This window comes from Pelodiscus sinensis, chromosome 14 (genome assembly GCF_052426305.1).
Source record: "Pelodiscus sinensis isolate ZL-2025 chromosome 14, ASM5242630v1, whole genome shotgun sequence".
Taxonomy (NCBI): domain Eukaryota; kingdom Metazoa; phylum Chordata; order Testudines; family Trionychidae; genus Pelodiscus; species Pelodiscus sinensis.
The window spans coordinates 9,151,047-9,173,182 of record NC_143065.1 but is presented as its reverse complement, the minus strand read 5'-3'; the positions used below and the strand labels follow the sequence as shown (position 1 = coordinate 9,173,182).

Below are 22,136 nucleotides of genomic sequence, written 5' to 3'. Positions count from 1 at the left end.
ATCTCACCTAGCACCTCCACAAGCGCCCTGAAAACGCTCTCACCACCGCGCTCCTGGCACGGCGGCCCTCTCCGCCCCTGGCACTGCCAACCCAGCCGGCGCGGGCAGAGGCAGCTGTTATAAACGTTTCGGCAGGGCGATTCCACGCCGCAGAACATCCTGCTGGAGCGCACGGTAAAACGGCTCCCAGCCCAACACGGCCAGTGCCGAGGAAGATTTCTGGCTGGGCTTGACACTCCTGGCCTCTTTCGGGCGTCACACCTGCCTTGCACTACGCCGTGCACGGAATCCAATCCACGCACAGCCCCTCTCACAAGTGCAAACCCTGGCTCGCTCACTGAACCCTCCTCAATGGGTGCCGGGATGTCAGGCGGAGGGTCAGGTGTTGAAGGAGGAGCAGGAACCAGCCGGAAGGCCGAGGGTCAGCGCTCAGACCAATGCACGGCGTGTCTGCGGCTGTGCACGCCTGCTGATGCACGGCCGTGGGAGCCGATCAGCGTCTGAGACTGTCCCCTCCCCAAGCACATTTCTGCTGCCCAGGCTTTGGAGAGGACCCAGCTAAATGCTTCCAAGTTCTCACGCTCAACAGCCAAGTGGAAAACCCGGCCCTGGCTTCCTTATTACAGGAAGCGGAGTTCAGAGCTCACGCTGCTGGAGCGAGAGCTGAAACCCCCAGCCTGCCAGCTGCTGAAACCATCCAGGCGCTGCAGCCCTGCATCCCCAGGGGCAGACTGAAGAGGGCCGGGATTCTGCTTGGTACCATTCTCACATTTGACTGGTTTTCTGCCCTCGTCCGTCTCAGCCTCTCCGAGAAGCCGGAGGGTCCCCCCTAGGACCCCACTGACCGGGGACACTCCAGTGGAGAGCTGCGCGCTCCCTCAGGAGGCTCGCAGGGCTCCGGGGCTCCCCTCTCGCCCCAGGTCTCTGGCTGAGCAGCGTGTGGGCCGGGCTGGTTGGAAGGAGGTGGCTTTGGAACGCAGCCTCAGAGCCCCCCCCGCGCTTCAAGGGACCTTCTTGGCACCACTGCCAGGCCTCTGAAGCTGGAGGGATGGGGCCCAGCCCCTGGAATGAGGGGCCCACTCCGCCCTGCGCAGGCGAAAGGAGGGGACGTGCAGGGGATGTGGCACACAGTGCGGAGGGGTGGGGGTGGGGGGCAGAGAAATGCAAGTAACCCGCAAGTATCAATGGTTCTCCCATCCCTGAGCCGAGTCCCCCGGGACTGTCCCCTCCCCGCCCCACGTCCGCCAGGCAGGCGAGTCCTGCCCGCTGCTGCTCCAGGGGGCTGAGGGCCCAGGGAGACCCAAGCTCAGGGGGCGGGGGGAAGGCTTGAAAACACGGTGGGATTGGGGCCCTGGCAGTTGCAGCCCAGGCGCAGAGCAGCTCCCCGGGACCCAAGCCGGCGCACTGCAAGCACTAGGTGCCTAGGCGCGGGAACTCGGCATGGGGGGGTTGCAGCACCCAGGGGCCAGCTCCACATGCCCGGAGGCCCTGCTTCGGCCCCACATGCTGGGGGCTCTGCCACCAGCCCTGTGCCCCGGGTCCCAGCTGCTGGCCCTGCATGCCAGGGCTTTGCTCCCGGCCGGGGAGGGGGGAAACGCGGGAGGGGAGGGCAGGTCAGCACCCCCACTCCTAAAACTGGCCCCAGGCTAGGGCTGCACTCGCGCCTACAGCTCCTAGCTGGAGCCAGGGAGCTCTGCTTGGCTCTTACGTGTTTCAGCTGCAGCAGGGCCTTTACAGCAGGAGCGACGCCCCCGCTACTGCCCGTAACCTCGCCTCTCTCACACTCGCCGTTCTCCGGAGGCCGGAGCAGCGGCCCCTCGGCGCGGACGGCTCCCGGCAGCTCCTGCGCCTCAGGGCGCATTAGGCAAACGGCCAAGAGATAACGGGCAGGGACCTGGCAAACACAAAGGAACTCCTGCGATAAGGGGATCAGCCAGCCCTAAAGCCAGCACCAGTGCCGCCAAGGGTGGATCAGAGGCCTCTGCAGCGCGGCCAGGGAGCGCAGGACAGGTGCAACGCTTGCTCACACGGACAGACGCCAGCTGGAGCCTCTGCACCAGCTGCTCCCCGAGATCCAGCTGAGAACCAGGGCTGGGCCGGCTTTCCCAGGGCATTTTGGGCCACTGCCCAGCACGCCAGGCTGACGTGCCGCAGCCGGAGCCGCGAGAGTGCCCGTCCCCCTGCCATGTCTCCCGGGCAGGCAGCGCTGACGGATTCTGCTCCCAGCGGCCAGGGCTCTGCAGTCTCATTTCAGGGCACGGGACCCTCGCTCTGGGACGAAGCCCCCAACAGGAGCCCATGAAGGTGGGGGCCCAGCGCCGTCCCCCCTGGGCACTAGAGAGCCTTCGCAGCAGGATGGGTGTCAGGCTCAGCCAACGGGCCACTCTCCCTTCAGCATCCGCCCCCCGGCAGAGGCAGCTGTCCGCACGCGAGCGGCCGCCAACACGGGGCAGGCTCCTGCGAGGATGTCGAGGGGCCGCAGCAGCCCAGCGCTCCCTGCCCCACAGACACAGCTGCTCTGGGGCACGCAGCTCCAGCGAGGTCACCGCCTCCGAACCACACAGGCCTAGCAAGGGAGGCGAGTGACGGAAGAAGCCAACGGCATTCGCTTTGTCTGCAGCAGCAATACGGGTGGAGCCCCTGCATCCGGCACTCTGCTCCGGCACCACCGGGGGCCCGGCCAGGCCGGGCATGTTGCTCCCGGGAGGCGGGAGCAGGAACTAGCTGGGAGAATGTGGGGCCCACAGGATACCACGCGGCAGCAGGGAGCTGCAGGGAGCCCTGGCCGGGCCAGCAGCGGGTGGGGAGCCCCAGGGAGAGGAAGCCTGGAGCCGGGCAGCCAGCAGGGAGCACTGATCTCCCCTGGTCCAGAAGACTCCCTGGTCCCAGCGGTGCCAGAGCAGGGAGGTCCGACCTGCGGCGAGTGTACATCCGGCTGTTTCTGAATGAAACAAACACCCGTCCAACCACCAGGTGGTGCACACGCCTTACCCGAGTGCCGTGGCTCGTCCTGCTGGAGCCCTCGGCCCCCTTAGCCCCAGGTCCTTCCTGCGCTAAATCAACCCCACCTGCATGTCAAACAGACCCGAAGGCCTTTGGTCTTCCTAGAGCACCACTGGGTGGTCGTCCCCCCCCCCCCCTTGGATTCCCTCCCCGCGGCCGTATCCGAAGCAGGAACCGCTCCACCACAGCGGGTCTGGACAGGCCCAAGTTTTTTTCCAACACAACTGTGGGAAACATCTTTGGCAGTTTCCTACACCCGACACTTGCCGTTCAGCCAGAGCCGCCCGGGCCGTTCCAACAGCGCATGCGCCGCTCATGCCAGGCAGCTGCCAGAGAGTTCCCGCTGGGCGAGCGGTTACCTGCCCGGCAGCAGGAGCTGGGCGGGAATCTTTCAGCATAGCTTGTTCCTCCTCAGACAGTGCCAACGAGTTCAAAGGGAAACGCCACAGAGCAGCATCGGCCGCAAGTGCACTGTCCCTGCGGCGGTTCAGTCCCGAGCGAGAGGCCCACCCCCAGACTAGCCAGGCACTCGCCCGCCAGCCGGGGGGGGGGGAGTGGGTGCTACGGGACAGCACTCGCCCGCCGGCCGGGGGGGGTGCTACGGGGCGGCACTCGCCCGCCGGCTGGGGGGGGGGGGGTTCTACGGGGCGGCACTCGCCCGCCGGCCGGGGGGGGGTGCTACGGGGCGGCACTCGCCCGCCGGCCAGGGGGGGGGTGCTGCTACGGGGCGGCACTCGCCCGCACTCTCATTTGTCCATGAAAAATGTGAAAAGCTCCATTTCTCCTTCCGCTGCAGAACAAAACCCAATTCTGAAGCCACAAAACAGAATTCCTATTTTCCAGCCAAATCCGCCCCAGCTGTCTGCCAGCGCCTTTCCAGAGACTGTGCGCTGTCCCGTGGGCTGGCTTTCCCAGAGAGCGATTTCCGCTGCAAATACAAAACGTCGAGCTTTGCATCCCCATCAGCTGGTGACTCGGCTGAAAGGGACGCGTCAGAGAAGGGCTTTAATCTGTCGCTCATTTAATCATGTTCCCTGCATGTTAGGTGTGGGTGACTCAGGCGGCTTTACTGCAGTTTAGGATCTCGGCTCCAGCCGTTACGGAAGGAGCTGTTTGAACACCGAGCAGATTTTATTTCTATAACCCTGGACTGGACTCTTGGTGCCGGTGTTTTGAAGGCTCATGCTTAACTCAGGATTTTCCAAACGAGCCCGTTCACACCCCTCCACCCCCCCACTAATAGCCACATTGGTCAAGTCATGCTGGATTCTGCCCAAAGATCCTGCAGGACGTGCTAACAGTGCATATCCGTGACCTCCGCTCACGGCCAACGCCGAGCTTTGCCAGGGCCGAGGGAGGAGGCAGACAGAGCAGCTGGTGTCTGACACACTCCAGTGCTGCTCTTGGCAGATCCAACGCACCCGGGGATTTATTAGACTTGCTCTCACTTCAAACAGATGTTTCCCAGCTGGCAGCCTTTGCGCTACCGTGTTCACAGCAGAGACTGCACCAGGGGCATGGAGAGCTACCTCACCACCATTCCCGACCCCTGGTGCACAACTGCGGCTCTTACCAGGGACACGGAATCAGGTTCCTCTGCGAATTCTTTCAAACTCAAACTCTTCTTACTTGAAACCTGGAAGAGGGGGAGGAGCGGCCGTTACTGACCCATCTCCCGAGGCCCCGAGTCGGAGCATCTCGCCTAGAACCCTCCGCTGCCCCTGTCCCCCGACACAAAGTTACGGCAATGCCGGGCGCCACGCTGCTGACATCGCCGGCATACGAACGTGCCACGTGCAAACCCTCAAGCTGTGGCGTCCGTACACGGGACATATGCTAACAAAAGGGTTACTGCAGCAGAGACAGCACGGGCTGGAGACAGGCGAACTAGGACTCACCAGCATTGGGGTGACTCTTCTTGTTTCCAACACCGACCAAAATCAGCAGCGTAAAGACGCTTTGGGAGACTGTGGGTGACGACGGTCTGGGCTTGGGGAGACCCCAGGAGCTCTCCAGACCCATGGCCAGGCTTTGGGGGAGTCATTTCCCCTCCCCCTGCCTCAGTTTCTCCTCCCTCTAACACACAGGTAACGCCAGCCCGGGGGAAGCAAGCCCTCCTGAGGCAGAGCTATTGGGTGCTGCCTAGGTGGGCTGTCAGGGGAAGCCAGCGGAAGAATCTGCATCATCTCCGAAGGATCCCAGCGCATCCTGTTACGCACAAGAGGCACTTCCCTGCATCAGGGAGTCTCCGAATTCTACTCCAGACCCTGATGCCTCACAATCAAGGGGTCAGAAGAAAGGGGGTCCTTTGGAGCTGGCTTGTGCTCTCCCTAGCTAAGGACGGAGGGTTTCCTCCCCAGACGTGTTTTACATTTCCCCTTCCATCCAACGTGCCTCACTGCTTTTATTCCGATGTGACCCCCCGGCAAGAGCCCGTCCGAACGCAAATCCCGGCAGAGCCAGGGCTTCTGCGCAGCGGCTCCAAATAGCGCACCCACGCGCCGGTAGTCGAAGCAGTCCTCGCGCAGCCAGCCTAGTTAGCGGTGACCTAGAAACGGCTGCAACTGGCTGGCAGCACAAACCAGAGGAAATCGAGGCTCTCTGGGGCTGCGCCACGTGAATTGTGTGTCACGTCCCAATGCTCCAGGGGACGGTGCAGGCTGGTGTACGGGCGAGAAGACGCCTCAGCCTGATCGAGCAAAGGAGCCTCCTCGGTGCTCCCCCAGGTGGGGTGTGAACCCCTTTTCCCCAGTCAGAGCTAGCCCGGCCCTCGGAGGGAGGGATCGCATCCGAGGAAGGCCAACAAGCACCGTGTGGACGGGAGAGCGATGGGGAGCCAAGGTCTTGTGCTGGACCAACTCCTGCTGTGGAGAGAGCTGCTTGCCAGCGGCACAGGGCTCTTCTCCGGGGCTGCTCCAAAGCCGGGCTCTCGGCAGGAAACCAACGGTCTGAGCCCCCCTCTTGGGTCAGCCCGGCCGCCCCACCTGGGCCCAACGGCGGAGCTCCTGGGCAGTGCAACAGCACTAATATGGGAAGGAGACTTAGCTCTATCCCCAAACAGAGCCATGCAACTCCGAGGCAAACCCATTCCCAGGGCCTTCCTTCCTTCGGACACGGCCCAAAGCGGAGGCAGCGTTGCCACTGGCCAAGCACAGCAGCATCAGACCCTGGCTCGGGCCCGGGCTCCCTCCCACCAGCGGCGGGGGCTGCGGACTGGTGACAGCGGAAGGTACCTGGAGATGCGTGCAGACCCTCCTCAGCACGTCGTACACGCTGTCCCGGGAGATCAAGGACACGAAGATGTACTGAAAGCAGAGACACACGCAGTGAGACGCTGTCCGTGGGCAGCCCCAACCTTTGGCCCGGCTCCGCTGCCTGTTGGGATGCTCAGCGTTAGACTCAAGAGCGCGCTGGCGGGAGCGGGGGAACGCTCACATCGACGTGCTCTCCAGAGACGCCCGGGGCTGGTCACCAGAGCTGGTGCTGTAGCCAGCCATGCAGCCAGCTCTGCACAGCGTCATGCTGCTGGACACGGGAACAGCTCGTTTGCATCCAGAGGCCCCTCCCCCACGGTTCTAGCTCCAGTGGGAGCAGACAGGCCGACACTGGGTACTTTGGGAAACCCCCTTTCCGGTCACTCCCACAGCAAACCTAAGGGTTCGTTTTAAAACCAACAGGACTTTGCTCCCACGCAGAGCGCCTGTCGCAAGAACACCACTCTGATGGGCTCCAGAGAGCGTCATCAGCCAGCACGAAAATGCAGCCACCTCTGGGGTGGAATAGTCAGCTATCCGCAACGCTCTTCACTAATCACACAACTGGAAAGAATGCTGAGAGGCATCGAGTCCAGTCCCCTGCCTTCACGGCAGGGCCAAGCACTGTCTAGATCATCCCTGGCAGGTGTTTGTCCAACCTGCTCTTCAATATCTCCAGGGGTGGAGACTCCACGACCTCCCCCGGCAACGTATTCCAGTGTTTCACCACCTTGACAGGCAGGAAGTTTTTTCCAATGTGCGACCTAAACCTCCCTTGCTGCAATTTAAGCCCGTTGCTTTTTATCCTGTCATCAGAGATTAAGGAGAATAATTTTTCTCCTTCCTCCTTTTAACCACCTATGTCCCCATCTCCTAACCCTCTCCCTTCACCTCCCACCGCCATCTCCTCCTCTTCAGACTAAGCAAGCCCAACAGGGCGTTGTTTCTAGACCTCTAATCACTTTCCTTGCTCTTCTCTAGACTTTCTCCAATTTGTCCCAAAACGCAGGGCTCCGAACTGGACACAACTCTCCAGCGGAGGCCTAAGTAGCGCAGCGCAGAAAAATGACTCCTCAGGTCTTGCTCACCGCACTCCTGCTAACACCCCCCAGAATTACATTTGCTTCTTCTGCAGTGACACATTGTTGACTCCTATTTAGCTTGTGATCCGCTGTGACCCCCTAGCTCCCTTTCTGCAGCGCCCCTTCCTAGACAGCCGCTGCCCATTTGGTACGGGTGCTCCGGCCTAAGGGGAGTCATTTGCATGTGTCCGTATCGCTTTGAAGAGACGGAGGCAAGGAAACGCAGGGTGCCCATCCCTTGCAGCGGGGATGTCAGACAGGTCAGAGCTGGGACTCCAGCCAGGATGCGGGGGCTGGCTTCTAACTCCAGGAGCTAATTAGTCAGACCTGTCAGAATCTGGGTGTTGAATTCCCCCCCACCCCGTCCCTGCAAGGCAGAAGCCTCCAGCGGTGTGCAGGCCATTAGCTCAGCACCGATCCCCACGGGAAGAGGGCCACGCACCCCCGGCTTCCTGCCAGCAGCCACAGGCAGAGCGCTGCCCACCCGCCCGTATTCCACGGAGGCCTGTTCCCACGAGACAGCAGCGCACGGAAATTTCCAGGAGCCTTTTAGAGGGCTGAGCTTGCTGGACTGCCCAGAAGAAGAGAGCCTGGCTGGGGAGAAGTTGTCAGTGCAGGTTCAGAGCCAGTGGGGGAATAAGGAAGGGAGGGTACCGCTTTGCTCCAGAGGGCCCAGCCTCAAATCTTTTTCCTCCCTCCGTTGAAATGGCTGCCAAGCCAGGGTTTCCCAGCAAAACGTGGGCTCCACACGGCTTAGCTCTGCTCTCGCATTTTAGCGCCAGGAGGAGGGGCATGCAGGAGGCTGGCTGTCTCCACAAGTTCCTTCGAGCGTCTGAGTTTTGCTGAAGATGAAGCTAACACCCACCTCAACCTCTCTGTCCTATTATTGCCAGGTGTCCGGCATTCACCTGGACAGCCCAGAACTCGCGTCCCCCGTCCGGTTAAAAAAACAGCAGAAAATACCAGACGTAAAATGTCCAGTATTTCCTGTTTCCCTCGGACGGAAGCCCGGCGGGGACAATTTCCCCCTACCGCGTCTGGCGAGGGAGTGACGAGTGCGGGGCCATTTAAAAGCACAGCGCTTGTTTTGGGTTTTTTTTTTTTTTTTTTTTTTGCTTAACAACTTTGGTCTCATCCCCCCCCGGAGAATTTTTTCCCCGGTAGTTTTTTTTGTTTGTTTGTTTGTTTTTTCGGAGGGGTAGAGGGAGGAGAGGGGTCGGTATTTTTGGTTAAACCATCTGGCAACCCTAATCATAGATGCCCCCTGCCCCCTTGCAGGAACCGCAGCCGGTTGCTCCAGTAGGGAATTCAGGGTCGGAAGCCCCAACATTCCAAACCAGGGTTTTCATTCTCAGCCGCCCGTTCCGTCCTCGCGGCCATTCCCTACGGGCCACCCCGCCGCAGAGAAGTGGCTAAGTTTGAGCGGCGCAAGAGACCTCTGCTCACCAGGGCAGACGAACCGGCTGAGGTCGCACGCCCCCGGATGTTACTGGTTCAGGATGTTCCCATCACACATCTGACGGGAAGCGCTGTGAGCATGTGAAACGACCGACCACGAGAGGGGTTCTTACGAAAACTCGGATCCGGCAGAAGAATCCTCAGGATTCACGGGCTCTCCAGCCGCCCTTCCAGTCACCTCCCCCGCCCAAAGCCAACGGGAGAAACACCCCAAAGGCTTCCATTTCTCAACAGGAAACCATCGCTGGCTTTGACCGTTACGTCGGTTTGACTCTGCGAAGGTTTGGCTGGAAGCCCCAGCATTGCTCAGCTCTTCGGCTCAGCCGCGGGGCCCGGGGCCGCTGGCTGGAAGCCGGGGCAGCGCAGTGCTGGGGCCAGGCGCCCTCCTGCGAGGTCAGGGTTACGCCCGGGTGTTTCGTAACACGGCTGACCTGGCCAAGTCCCCCGTCCTGGGGGGGGCCGGGTTAACGGGGTTGGCTGGAGGCCGAGTCGAGGTAGCCAGGCTCAGCTGGGCTCGCCTTTGCGTGTGGCTCAACCACACACACACGCTTCATGGGCGGGGCGGGGCGAGGGGAACTGAGAGCAACCATCCCCCGGCTGCGGTGTCCACTGAGGACTCTGGCCCAAGCCCAGCCTGCAGCACTGGGCCTCCGCACACCCCCCTGCGCCGCCACAGACATTTCCTCTCCATCTCCGGGCCCTGGCTGTCTCGTGCTGCTACAAGCAGCTAATCAGCTGCCATGCCTCACCCCAGCAGTGGCTGCACCAATAAGGCCCATCCTTCATCCTCACTCACCCCAACTCCCACGGCCTAGAACGCGTCTCTAAACACGCAATGCCCGACAGGATCCGGGTTAGCTGAGGGATGGTTTTGAAGGAGGGAGACAGCGTACGTTCTGGATTTTAACACCACACGTGTCCCCGGCCGTCTCGGCAAAGCAACAGGGCACAGCAGCCTGGGGCCGACCAGACCGGGACACGAGCCCACAGGCCGGCACGAAGCGGGAAGCCGGCTCGCTTACCTTCCTGCTGGCCGTGGTGGTGATAGCCAGCCCGTTGGGCAGCAGCCGGGCCGTCTTGTGCTTCTTGATCAACTGAACGGAGACCACCGGGATCACCACCTGGGAGGCAGAACACACCGCTACGGATACAGCCGACAGGCAGGCCCGGAGGGGGAACCCGCCAGGGAGCTGCCAGTTCTGTGCTCCCGGCAGGGACAGGGGGCAATAAGCCAGGGGCTGGGCAGGGTGCGTGTATGCTGCAATAAGGGGTCAGCAAGGGGCCTGAATGTCTACAGGGCTGTTCTAAAGCCCGGCAGCCGAGCCAGGCCTGGAGACACTGCGCCTGGGCCCCCCGCACGCATCCACGCAAGGGACCTTACATGTCGGTTATTTGAATAGTCGGGGAACATCGGGAACTCTCCCGGTTACTGGACTAGCTCACCCCGGGCTCCACGCGGCGCTTTTGCCCAAGGGCCGTTGCTACACTTCAAAGGAGGCAGCGCCCTATCGACCAATCCAATAGTCCATGCAAAATGCACCGACTATTCGATTAGTCAATTACCCGCTACTTAACTTCCTTATGGCAGCCCGGCTGCCTGTTTCCCTGCGCTGCTGCCTCTGATGAAGAGACAGGTCTGAACTCCAGCCAGGACTGAGCCGGGCTGCTGGCCAGCCTACTAAAAAATGTACTGGCAGCGGGGGAAATGCATGCAGTCTGTAGCATTCACCTATGAGCTTTTGCCTACCAGTTAATTGGCTACACTAGCACATCCTTAAGCCATAGCCACACTGGCCAGCGAGGGTTAAATGCAATTCGGATTGGAGCCCCAGTGCACAGAACAAGACAAACAGCATGCGCCGGGCAGCTGGAATTCCTGCGCTGCCTAGCGTCAGAGCGCTCCACTTTGCAAGCCAGGGGACGGGTTTTAGCCTCGTAAAACACAGCGCCCCCGTCGCCAGTACACGGCTGTCCAACAGCCTCCCGTGTAGGCGGTGACCTGGCGGCCATCGCGGGCTGGGCACATCTTCACATTGGCAGCATTCGGGCTCTCCGCACTCCAGGGTTAACCTCGGCTTCAGACGGGGTCTGAGTTTATACAGTCTCAGTACAGCCGATGCAGAAAGAGGCCCTGGTCTAACACCACAGGGCTGCTCTGCAGCCAGGGACCTCGATAAGGATGCCTGCATTCAAGGGCACAGTCAAAAATAAACCGGGACATAGTTTCCTAGCAGGACAACTTCACTGAAACATGCTCAGCTTTGGGAGCTGCCGCGCATTCCTTCGCTCCGAGATTTGTTTGAACAGGAATAGCCTGGGATGAATAATTCAGCTGCGTGGCCCAGTTTTTAAAAGAGTCTGTTCCAAAAAAACACACAAGGAAGTTACCCATCAGCTCCAGCATTGACGGGCAAACGGCCAACGACCGCCCTGGCAGAGAGCGGAGAGGAAGCTGGAGATCGGCTTCAGAAGCTCTGGGGGCCTCTGGTTGAGGCCCGGACAGTCTGAGCCTCCACGAGTATTTGCGGCGTGGAATTAAAAAGCCCACCCTAACGACAAGCACTGGCTCCCGTGCGCGGCCTCTGAGGTTACTAGACAGGCCGCTGGCTCCCCCAGCAGCACACGGAAATCCCCAGCCCCATTTGGGCCCCGTGGCAACAGCAGAACCTGGGGGGAAGGGACTCGGCCTAAGAGCCATGGGAGCTCGGTACAAGACTGTGCTGCTGGCGCACGTGAAGGGCAGAGGGAAGGGGGCATCAGGCCTCCGCGGGACGGGGGGAGTGCAGGCAGGGAGGCGGCCGCCCAGGCTGGCGGGGCGGGGGCGCTGCGGTACCTTGATGTCCTTCCCGAAGAGGTTGGCGTGGAAGCAGAGCCAGTTGGGCGAGATGTAGAGCCGGCCCTGGATCAGGATGTCTCGCTGGAGCGCACAGGAGCAGACTGCAACACACGCAGAGGTCACAAGGGGGGGACCCAGGCCTACAGCAAAACCCACGGAGCCCTGTGCTCAGGCCACTGGCCTGGGGACCCAGCTGGCGGCCAGGCCCTGCCCAGTCACGTGGAAAGGGGAGGGCAGCTGGCAGGGGCAGCAGGCACTGGACATGCCAGCCATGGCCCCGCCTGCAGGGTGGCTGGGGTGAGGCCAGGCTGCCTGCCTGGTGTGCTGCCCTGCCAGCCACCTGCAGCACCAGGGCTGGGGGGGCAGCGACTGGGGGGTCAGCGACTGGGGCCGGGGCCTTGGCCCCTCCCCGGGCTCCGCACAGCGGGGTGCCTTGGGCTCTGGGGAGTAAGGGAAGAAGGGTGGGAGGGGACAAAACGGGAGGGGCCCAGGACTAGCTGCCCCGGGCCCGCCCCTCACCTTTCAAGACGCTCTCCTCCATGGGGATGTCCTTGAACAGCTTGTGGTACTGAGAGTTGTACTTGCTGGGGAGCTGGAAATTAAAGACGGTCGAGCAGTCAGAAGGGTCCTCGTCTCCCCTGGGATAGGACCCGCCCAGGTCCTCCTGCACCAGCAGCATGGGCCCTGCCGCTGGAGCGAAAGGAGGATGGTGGAGAGCGGTACGGGGGCTATGACACGGGGCAGTTCTGTGTCTGACCAGCAGAGTGCCCGGTGCGCACTGAGCCTAGCCAGCCCCTGACCACTCTGAGTTCAGCTGGGGGTGAAAATCCGAGCGCTTGTGTGTGGCCAAAGGGTTTTGGCCCGGCTCTGCTCTTCCCGCCCTCGGCATCCCACGCCGAGGAGCCGGGAGCACGCGGCGCGGCGCAGACGAGCCGAGAGCTGCCAGCCGAGGGCGTGGGGTGCGGAGGAACTGACGAGCGGCCGATCAAAGCAGCGTGGTCACCGAGTGCCCCGGGTGCAGAGACAGCAGGGACGTCAGGACTGGTTTCAAAAGGAAACCGTGTACGTGCCACGAACCCCAGCGGCTGCCCGCCGGGCCTGCTCCTGGCTCCTCTGTGGGCTCTGCAGCCGGCTCCCCGGGAATGGAGCCGACAGCCCTTGGCAGCCCCTCAGGCAGAGCCGCAAGTAACCTGCGGTGCAGGGGCCGGGCCCACTACGGACGGGGCTGCTCGCGGTTAGCCAGTTAACCTCTCACGTCCCTAGCGAGCAGGCCCTAAGCTAAGGCAAGAGAGCAGCTGGCTACGAGGGACCGGACGGGCAGCACGGCCCCAGAGAATTCAACTTCCTGGAGAACACGGAGGCAAAACATCCCCTGCTGCCCTCGCTAGCCAGCTGTCCACTGGGGCCTTCCAGCGCCTCAGGCCCAGCGGGGAGGGGCCGGCCAGGTCTCCGGGGCCCGCCCCAGGCCCACCAGCGCGCCAGCCCAGTCAGGCAACTGCAAAGGTTAAACAGCCACGTGCCAGTAGCTCTCTGCTCGCCCAGTGACGGGTGGAGAGGAGCCCTCCCCAGGCCGTACAAGTGGGAGGGAGGGCGTTTACCCTTCGATTGGGTTCCTTCAACAGCCGACAAACAGCCTCCCTGTGCCATCTGGGATGGGCCTGACCCATGTGCCACCGCAACCGGGACCACGGGCCTGACCCGGGTACCACCACAACCGGGACCACGGGCCTGACCCGGGTACCACCGCAACCGGGACCACGGGCCTGACCCGGGTACCACCGCAACCGGGACCACGGGCCTGACCCAGGTACCACCACAACCGGGACCACGGGCCTGACCCGGGTACCACCGCAACCCACAGCAACTGGGACACGGCGCAGCCACCCATGGGAGCCCCCAAGCCAGACGAGACATTTGCACAATGGATTTATTCAGAAGAAATAAACCAAGTCCCTCACGAGCAATTCCGCCTACCTGGCTGGGCTCTGTCATTGGCTCATGGCCGGCACCGCGTGGCCAATGGGTTCCAAAGCAGCAGAGAGCCCAAACCTGCCCTTCGTCCACGGCTAGAAAACACCCCACTGCCTCTGTCCCCATCCAGGGCCCTGGCCTGGCCTACAGCTGGGGAACCGCAAACGGCCAGAGGAACCTCCCCTGAACATCAGACGTGGGCCGCTGCAAGAGCCGGCCTCTTCCGCCAGGGTCTGCGCGGGCGACAGTGACGGGGTGGCCAGCAAGTCAGCAGGGACAGTGGGGACCCAGAGGCCTGCGTGCCCCCGCAGCACCATGGGGTGGGGGAGAGCAGGACCCTGGCTAACCTCATCTCCCAACGGCAGCTCCGAGGCCGTGGCTTGAAGCGTCTCCGCGCACCGTGCCCGTGAGACGCCGGCACAGGCTGGTGGAGCAGCCAACGCACAGAGGCGGGGCTGAACCCGCCCGGCGGCACTCAGAGCTGCCGTCTCACCGGCCATCGCTGCTCTGAGCCCGGGATCACTCGGCCGTGCAATTGTACCCCTCTTGGTTAAGCACCTGATTCCCCGCTGCTAAGCCAGGAGGGTGAGAGGCGCTAACCCCCCGCGGCACAGCTGGCTCCGGTCGGCCGGCTGCTTGCACAGCTGCAGCTGCTGGGTTACAAACTGCCCCGGAGACATTTGGCCTGGGGCTGCGTCTGGGCTCCGCTGCCCCTCCTGTCCTTAGCCCCGTGCGACTCCGCCGGCCTGGACTCGGGGTGGGGCCGCGGGGCACATTGCAAAGCCGACACCCCCAGCCTGGGCCCATCACAAGGCATGAGGAAGGGGGCTGCCGCAGCCGGCTCTCCGCTGCCAAGCTCCCCCCTTGGCACCCGTGGGACCAGCCACCCCGCCCTGGGCGGCAGAGGCCACGGCCCTGGCAGGGAGCAGGAGGAGGGGACGCGGGCGAGCCGCGTGGGGTCCCTGAAGCCAACGCCACCTCAAAGCAGGCCCGCCGAGAGCGGGGGCAGGGGCGTCCAAAGGGCCGGGCCTCAGACTCCCCATGGCAGCACCACGGGCCCTGGGCAGCCGAGGGCTGGGGACGCGCCGCAGGGCAGCTAGGCCATCTGGGCACACGGAGGCGCTGCCACAGACCAGCGCCCGCTTGCCTCAGGCCGGGCTCCGCCACTGCAACAGCTTCCCATGCCACCCGGCCTTGCCCCGCACCGCTAAAGGCTCCCCCCACGGGGGCTGGGCGCAGCAGAACGAGGGACCAGCAGCGCCCAGCTACGCACGGGCAGGAGGGGCCCAGGCCACAGGATGTAGCAGGGGCAGCAAAAAGCAGCCGCAGGGAGAGGGGAAGCAGGGGGGAGGGGGAGTCCTGGGAGGGGCTGAGACCGGGGACTCCAGGAGGTGCAGACAAGGGGCAGCAGAAACCGACGGGGGTGGGGAACCGACAGGCCCCGGGCCAGATCCAGGAGCAGCAGGTGGGGCCCCGACCCAGTCAGGCAGGCTGGGCCCTGAGCCAACCCATGGGCTGTGTGTGGCAGAGGGAGGAGTGGTTCTCCTGCATTCACCTTCCCGCCCAGAGCCCACACCCCCCCACTCCTGCACCCCCCCGCCCAGACCCTGCACCCCCCACTCCACCCCTGCACCCTCTCTCCAGCCCAAACCCACACCCCCCCACTCCTGCACCCCCCCGCCCAGACCCTGCACCCCCCAACTCCACCCCTGCACCCTCTCTCCAGCCCAGACCCACACCCCCCACTCCTGCACCCCCCCGCCCAGACCCTGCACCCCCCAACTCCACCCCTGCACCCTCTCTCCAGCCCAGACCCACACCCCCCACTCCTGCACCCCCCCGCCCAGACCCTGCACCCCCCAACTCCACCCCTGCACCCTTTCTCCAGCCCAGACCCACACCCCCCACTCCTGCACCCCCCCCCCACTCCTGCCCAGACCCTGCACCCCCCACCCCCCCCACTCCTGCACCCCCCCCCCTCACCCCCTGCACCCCCCCCCTCCCTCCCAGAGCCCACACCTCCCACTCTGCCCAGACCCTGCACCCCCCACTCCTGCACCCCCCCGCCCAGAGCCCAAACCCCCCACTCCACCCCTGCATCCTCCCTCCAGCCTAGACCCAGAGCCCACACCCCAAGCCTACTTCCTGGCACCCCCACTCCCACACATTGAACCCCTCGTTTCTGACCCCACGCCAGAGCCTCAGGGTGAGCGAGGGGAAAGTGAGGGAGGGTCTTTCTGCTTCTCACTCGGGGCCATGTCAGTATGGGGGGGGGGGGTTTGCGTCTTACTTTTGTGCAGCCTCCAACTGATTTTTCCACTGGTCAGTGGGCCCAGACCTCCCCCCCCAGCAGGAACAGCCCCAGGCCCTGTCCCCGTCCGGCGCTCGCAGAGATCCCGAGCAGGCGTCCCACCCCGCGTAACGCGCCACAGAGCCTGTCGCTGTCGCACTCGGCCCAGGCCCAGCACTGACCCAGATGCTGGCAACAGGACAGACACAGTCACCCCCTCCGCACGGCTGCCCCCCCCCCGGGGACTGACGCAACAGTTCCAGTGCCCCACGGGCAGCCGCACCCCCACTCACCGCTTCTCGGTGGCATTTCTTTATTTCTTCATCCTTCAGCACTTCATTCAGGTGCAAGCTGCGTGCGAGAGAGAGAGAGAGAGAGAATCCTAGTGAGACTCCGCCCTGCCCTTGCCCCTGCACAGATCCAACGGGGTGAGACAACCTACTGAATGGTGCTGAGCATGCAGACGGGGGCGCTTCGCGTGTGACAGGCGTTCCCTCCCTCCCCCCGGGCCTTACGCACACAATCAACCTGTGGAACTAGCTGCTGCAGGAAATAAAGCAGTTCAGGGGAGGAGACTTGGAGATTGACAGGAGACAGCTGCAGTGGGAAACCACATCATGGGTGTAAACTCTTGGATTCCAGGCAGTGAGCTGAACGCTAGCCAGGAACCGCCGCTGGTGGGCAGGTCAAGGTGGTGCGCAAAGAAGCCCGTGCTGGACAGATCACACCAGCCACTGCCAGGCAGGACCCGGGAGCCGACGGACCCTTAGTGCGATGGGCTATAAATACTGATCTTCGCCCCGCTCTGGGCTCTGTGAACCAGGGGTGGCCTGGGCCTCCCTAGAGACAACGGGGACCCAGCAGCAGCTCAGGAGACCTACGTGGTACCTGGGAAATGCTGCGGGAGCGCCCTACCGGCTGGGTTTCACGTCGTGCCAGCTGCGGTTCTCCATGGGACGTGGCACACAAGGGGCAGGGCAAACGGCTGGCGCAAGATGCCAGGCCTGGCCTAGTTCAGTGGGATCTCCCAGCCCTTCGCTGCTGCCCTGCCGCAGAGCGCCCCGGGGCACGCAATGGGCCCAGTTAGCCCTACATGTGCGGATGTGCACCACCAGTAGCAACACAGGACCCATCAGCTGGGTGGCACCGGACTCTCTGCTGGGTGGCTGCCCCGGTGCTCAGCGTACAAGGAACCCTGGCCCAGGCTGAAATCTGCCATCAACCGACCGAGCCCAGCCCGCGCGGCACCCACCTGCCATCCAGGCCATCCAGGCTCCGTTCCTTGGGAGACGCCTCCAGTTTCTCCTGGCTGTGCATGAGCTCAGAGCTCTTCAGGGAAGCTGCTTTCTCCTGCGCTGGCTTCGTGCTGCCGGCAGACAGAACGGAACAAAGGGGGTGAGTTGAACAGTCCCAGGCCGCGGAAGGGGGGATTTGCCCACGAGAACTGGCGGGGACTCGCCACGGGGCTGCGAGCCGTGGCCAGAAAGCGGAGGAGCGCCCCAGCCGGGGATAGCGGCAGCGGCTGGCAGGCCTCCAATTCCCCGGCCTTCCAGGCACCGACAGCAGCAGATGAAGCGGGGACTGGACGCTGATCCAGACCTTCAGCCTGCCAGCGAGTGCCGGGCAGGAGAGGGGGCCGGGGAGACGGGAACAGACGTCAGCCTCTGGGTAGGCAGCCCTGAGTGGAGGCGTCGGCTGGGCTGCCTGTCCCCTTCGGCAGGGTTTTGTCACGTGGGACTGGGATCAGCAGCCCCCCCACAGCCTAGGGCCCCTCGCTCTTCCCAGCCCCCGGCCAGGTTAACATGGCCTGCAGGAGGGAGCTGGGTGAGCGGGACCCCACTCGAGCAGGGAGCCGGGGCCAGGAGAGAGGGGCTGAGCCTCCCACCCTGCCGGGAGCCCGCCGGCCACCGGGAACAACGCGCCCAGTCACTGCGCTCGGCGCACCCGCTCCCACCAGGGCACCAGAGCGGCTGTTCGTTCCACATCTGCTCCTGATCTGTTCTGGGGAGCGCCCCGGGGCAGCCCGGCACCAAGCCCCAGGCCCGCTCCCCGTAAGGGGCTAGTCCTCGCTACCATGCGCATTGTGAAACTGACCCATTTCTCCTCCTCCCGTCAGCGCCCTCCAGTCGCGGGAGAACCCCACACGCGTCGGGCGGCGCCGTCCGACAGCCGATAAGGCCAGACCTCCCCCGACCGCGGGGCCGGCTGGCGTTTCCTTAGCACCTTCCCTGCCCAGAGACAAGGCCGGCGCAGCGATTCCAGCAAGCCGGGACAAGCTCAGATTGCAGCAGGCGGACAGGCTGCCTGGAATTTTAATTCGGTCGGTGGATTTTCACCACTGACTCAACCGGCCGTTTGCAGAGGACACGTGCACGGCCCCCCATGTGCACACTCCTCACCGCACACAAGCACAGCAACTGTGAGGGACCCCTCCCCCGACGTCTGGTGGCTCCCGGACAGGCCAAGGCCCAGGGATTGTGCCCTCGGCTGTGAGAATTACACGCCCCAAAGGGCTTGTGTGTTTGCAAACGCAACTCGCAAGAAGGAGTTTGGCATTTTAACAGGCCGCAGCAGACGGAGGCCCAGGTCCGTCTCCAGCTCAGCCCAGAGCCTGCTAACCGCCCAGGACAGCCGGCCCTGCAGGCAGGGGGGTGGACTGGGAACCCCATTTGCCATGTTGCCCACTCGTGTGATTATCATCCCAAGTCCCGCAACGTTTGGTTTTTTCCTTCAAGCGGCTGCTCTGGGAGTTCTGGCGCTGCACAGCAGAGTGGGCGACACGACCCTACACAGGTACCCTCCAAAGACAGGAACCCGACTGCGTCCTTCCCGTAAATCCGGATCTGTAACTCAAGGTCAGTGTTTTCAGGGCCCCACTCAGGATTTCAGGGGCCTGAACTCTACTCCTGGCTCTTCACACGCGCTCAGTGTCCTTGCCCACGGCCCTGCATGGTTGTGCCTCAGTTCCCCCATCCGCAACAGGCCCTGGTGCACACGCAGGCCAGCTCCATTGGCACACAAGAGGCAACAGGCCTGATGAAGATCACCACCCAACAGCCAAGTGTCCTGCCCTGCCGGGCGCCTCGGGAAGCCGTCGCCACCGCCTGGAAACGCTTACGGCAGGCGGAGACAGGCCGCTTGGGTGGGGCCTGGCGCTAGCAGTAACCGCACACACGGCCTCGCCCCGCGCGGTTCCGCGTTAGCCAGCTGCCGGGCGAGGCAGCCTCTGTGTTCGCAGGGACACAATGGCCTGAGCTCTGCGCAAGGTGCCAGCTGCGATCACATTGCTCTGCTGGCAAACAAAGGACTGAAACCCAATCGAGGGGCTGGAGGAAAAGCAACAGTTCATGGGTGTGCTGAGCGCCAACGGCTTTCGCCACATACAGCCAGCTGCTTCCTACGGAACAGCTGCCCCACTGCAACCGGTCCCGCCTGCGGGGCGGAGCGACACGCGGCCGGCCACAAGACCAAGGCCCTCTGCGCTGCAGTTAAAGGTGCCACGGCTACGTGGCCACCGCCCCGGGGCTCTCCCCCAGCGCTCTAGGTAAACCTCCTCCACGGGGGGAGCAGCTAACGGTGCTGGGACCCAGTTCATGCTGGCACTTTACAGCCCTGGCCTTGCTGTGCTCCAGGCGGGGTGTGTTTTCACACCCCTGAGCAAGTCTGTTCCTGCACCTCAGGCGGGGTGTGTTTCCACACCCCTGAGCGAGACCGTTCCTGCTCCTCAGGCAGGGTGTGTTTTTCCACACCCCTGAGCGAGACCATTCCTGCTCCTCAGGCAGGGTGTGTTTTTCCACACCCCTGAGCGAGCAAAGCAGCAGGGCAAACTAGTCCTGTATTTCCCCAGCCCCCCAGGGCAGGGGCACGCTGCCTGGATGGAGCAGCACTGATGGGACACACCCGCTCCAGGAATAAGCAGCCACTCCCGGTCGGCAGGGCTCTTTGCCAGCCCGGCGTTCTCCCAGGCCTTGCAGCCGAATGGAAGTGACGAGCGTGGGCCGCGCACACGAGGAAATGGCCATGCTCGGGCCCTGTGGCACTGCACATCCTGCCGGCGCGGGGAAGGGGCACGTTTCCAGAGCCAGCCGAAAGAACCCAGCCCAAGGGACTGCACGTAAGGCAAGTCGCAGGGCAGAACTCGGAGGGAAATGGATTAGCCAAGAAGTTCTTGGACTGCATTGAAGACAACTTTTTAGTTCAGAAGGTTGAGAAAGCTACTCGGGGGAAGCTGTTCTAGATTGGATTTTAACAAATAGGGAGGAGCTGGTTGAGAATTTGAAAGTGGAAGGCAGCTTGAGTGGAAGCGATCATGAGCGTTCATGATTCTAAGGAACGGTGGAAGCGAGAACAGCAAAATAGAGACAATGGATTTCAGGAAGGCAGATTTTGGTAAGCTCAGAGAGCTGGTAGGTAAGGTCCCATGGGAAGCAAGACTGAGGAGAAAAACAACTGAAGAGAGTTGGCAGTTTTTCAAAGGGACATTACTAAGGGTCCAAAAGCAAGCTATCCCACTGCGTCGGAAAGATAGAAAATATGGCAAGAGACTGCCTTGGCTTAACCACGAGATCGTGCATGATCTAAAAATAAAAAAGGAGTCATGTAAAAATGGAAAGTAGGACAAATTACAAAGGATGAATACAAGCAAACAATACGGGAATGCACGGGCATTAAAAGGCAAAGGCACAAAATGAGTTCAAACTAGCTAGAGGCATAAAGGGAAACAAGAAGACATTCTATAAATACATTAAAAGCAAGAGGAAGACCAAGAACAGGGTAGGCCCACTGCTTAGTGAGGAGAGAGAAGCAGTAACAGGAAACTTGGAAATGGCGGAGATGCTCAATGACTTCTTTGTTTCAGTCTGCACCGAGAAGTCTGATGAAGAAATGCCGAACAGCGAATGCTAGTGGGAAGGGGGTAGGTTTAGAAGATAAAATAAAAAAATAAGTTAAAAATCACCTAGAAAAGTTAGATGTCTGCAAGTCACCAGGTCCTGATTAAATGCATCCTAGAATACTCAAGGAGCTGATAGAGGTGGTATCTGAGCCTTTAACTATCATCTTTGGAAAATCATGGAAGACAGGAGAGATTCCAGAAGACTGGAAAAGGGCAAATCTAGCGCCCATCTATAAAAAGGGGAATAAGAACAACCCAGGAAACTACAGACCAGTCAGTTTAACTTCTATGCCAGGAAAGATAATGGAGCAAGTAATTAAGGCAATCATCTGCAAACACCTGGAAGATAAGGTGATAGGGAACAGCCAGCATAGATTTGTAAAGAATAAATCATGTCAAACCAATCTGATAGCTTTCTTTGATAGGAGAATGAGTCTTGTGGATAAGGGAGAAGCGGTAGACGTAGTATACCTAGACTTTAGTAAGGCATTTGATACAGTCTTGCATGATCTTCTTATCAATAAACTAGGCAAATACAACTTAGATAGGGCTACTATAAGGCAGGTGCTTAACTGACTAGATAACCGGATAACCCTTCTCAGGGAGTAGTTATTAATGGTTCACAGTTATGCTAGAAGGGTACAACAAGAGAGGTTCTTCAGGGGTCTGTTTTGGGACCGGTTTTGTTCAATATCTTCATCAACGATTTAGATATCGGCATAGAGAGTACACTTATTAAGTTTGCAGATGATACCAAGCTGGGAGGGGTTGCAACTGCTTTGGAGGACAGGGTCCTAATTCAAAGTGATCTGGACAAATTGGAGTAATGGTCTGAGGTAAACAGGATGAAGTTTAATAAGGAGAAATGCAAAGTGATCCCCTTGGGAAGGAACAATCTGACTCACAAACAGAACAGGAAGCGACTGTCTAGGAAGGAGTACAGCAGAAAAGGATCTAGGGGCTATAGTGGATCACAAGCTAAATATGAGTCAACAGTGTGACACTGTTGCAAAAAAAGCAAACATCATTCTAGGATACATTAACAGGAGTGTTGTGAGCAAGACACGAGAAGTCGTTCTTCCGCTCTACTCTGCGCTGGTTAGGCCTCAGCTGGAGTATTGTGTCCAGTTCTGGGCACCGCCTTTCAAGAAAGATTTGGAGACGGTCTAGAGTAGAGCAACAAGAATGATGAAAGGTCTAGAGAACATGACCTGTGAGGGGAGACCGAGAGAACTGGGCTTGTTCAGTTTGACAAGGAGAAGACAGAGGGGACATGAGAGTGGTTTTTAGGTATCTAAAAGGGTGTCACAAAGAGGAGGGAGACAAATTGTTCTCCTTGGCCTCTGGG

At 61.4% G+C, this 22,136-nt stretch overlaps 1 protein-coding gene across 9 annotated transcripts in view; it reads right to left on the bottom strand.

Moving 5' to 3' along the window:
• Positions 1-22,136, bottom strand: part of GRAMD2A (GRAM domain containing 2A) — a 44,714-nt gene that overhangs the window by 8,954 nt on the left and 13,624 nt on the right. For 5 of the 9 annotated variants that reach the window (XR_012895817.2, XM_075897531.2, XM_089781937.1 and 2 more), the window contains exons 2-9: positions 17,147-17,260; positions 16,188-16,245; positions 12,153-12,225; positions 11,631-11,734; positions 9,820-9,918; positions 6,237-6,308; positions 4,577-4,639; positions 1,709-1,894 (exon numbers count right to left, since the gene is read on the bottom strand). Coding sequence is in view for 8 of the 9 variants with exons in the window: in XM_075897531.2 (XP_075753646.2) it covers positions 1,709-1,894; positions 4,577-4,639; positions 6,237-6,308; positions 9,820-9,918; positions 11,631-11,734; positions 12,153-12,225; positions 16,188-16,245; positions 17,147-17,260 (769 nt within the window). In the remaining variant the exon portion in view is untranslated. Of the gene's footprint in view, positions 1-1,708; positions 1,895-4,576; positions 4,640-6,236; positions 6,309-9,819; positions 9,919-11,630; positions 11,735-12,152; positions 12,226-16,187; positions 16,246-17,146; positions 17,264-17,988; positions 21,446-22,136 lie in introns of those variants that run through there. The other 4 variants (XM_075897535.2, XM_089781939.1, XM_075897534.2 and 1 more) reach the window with 3 other exon arrangements.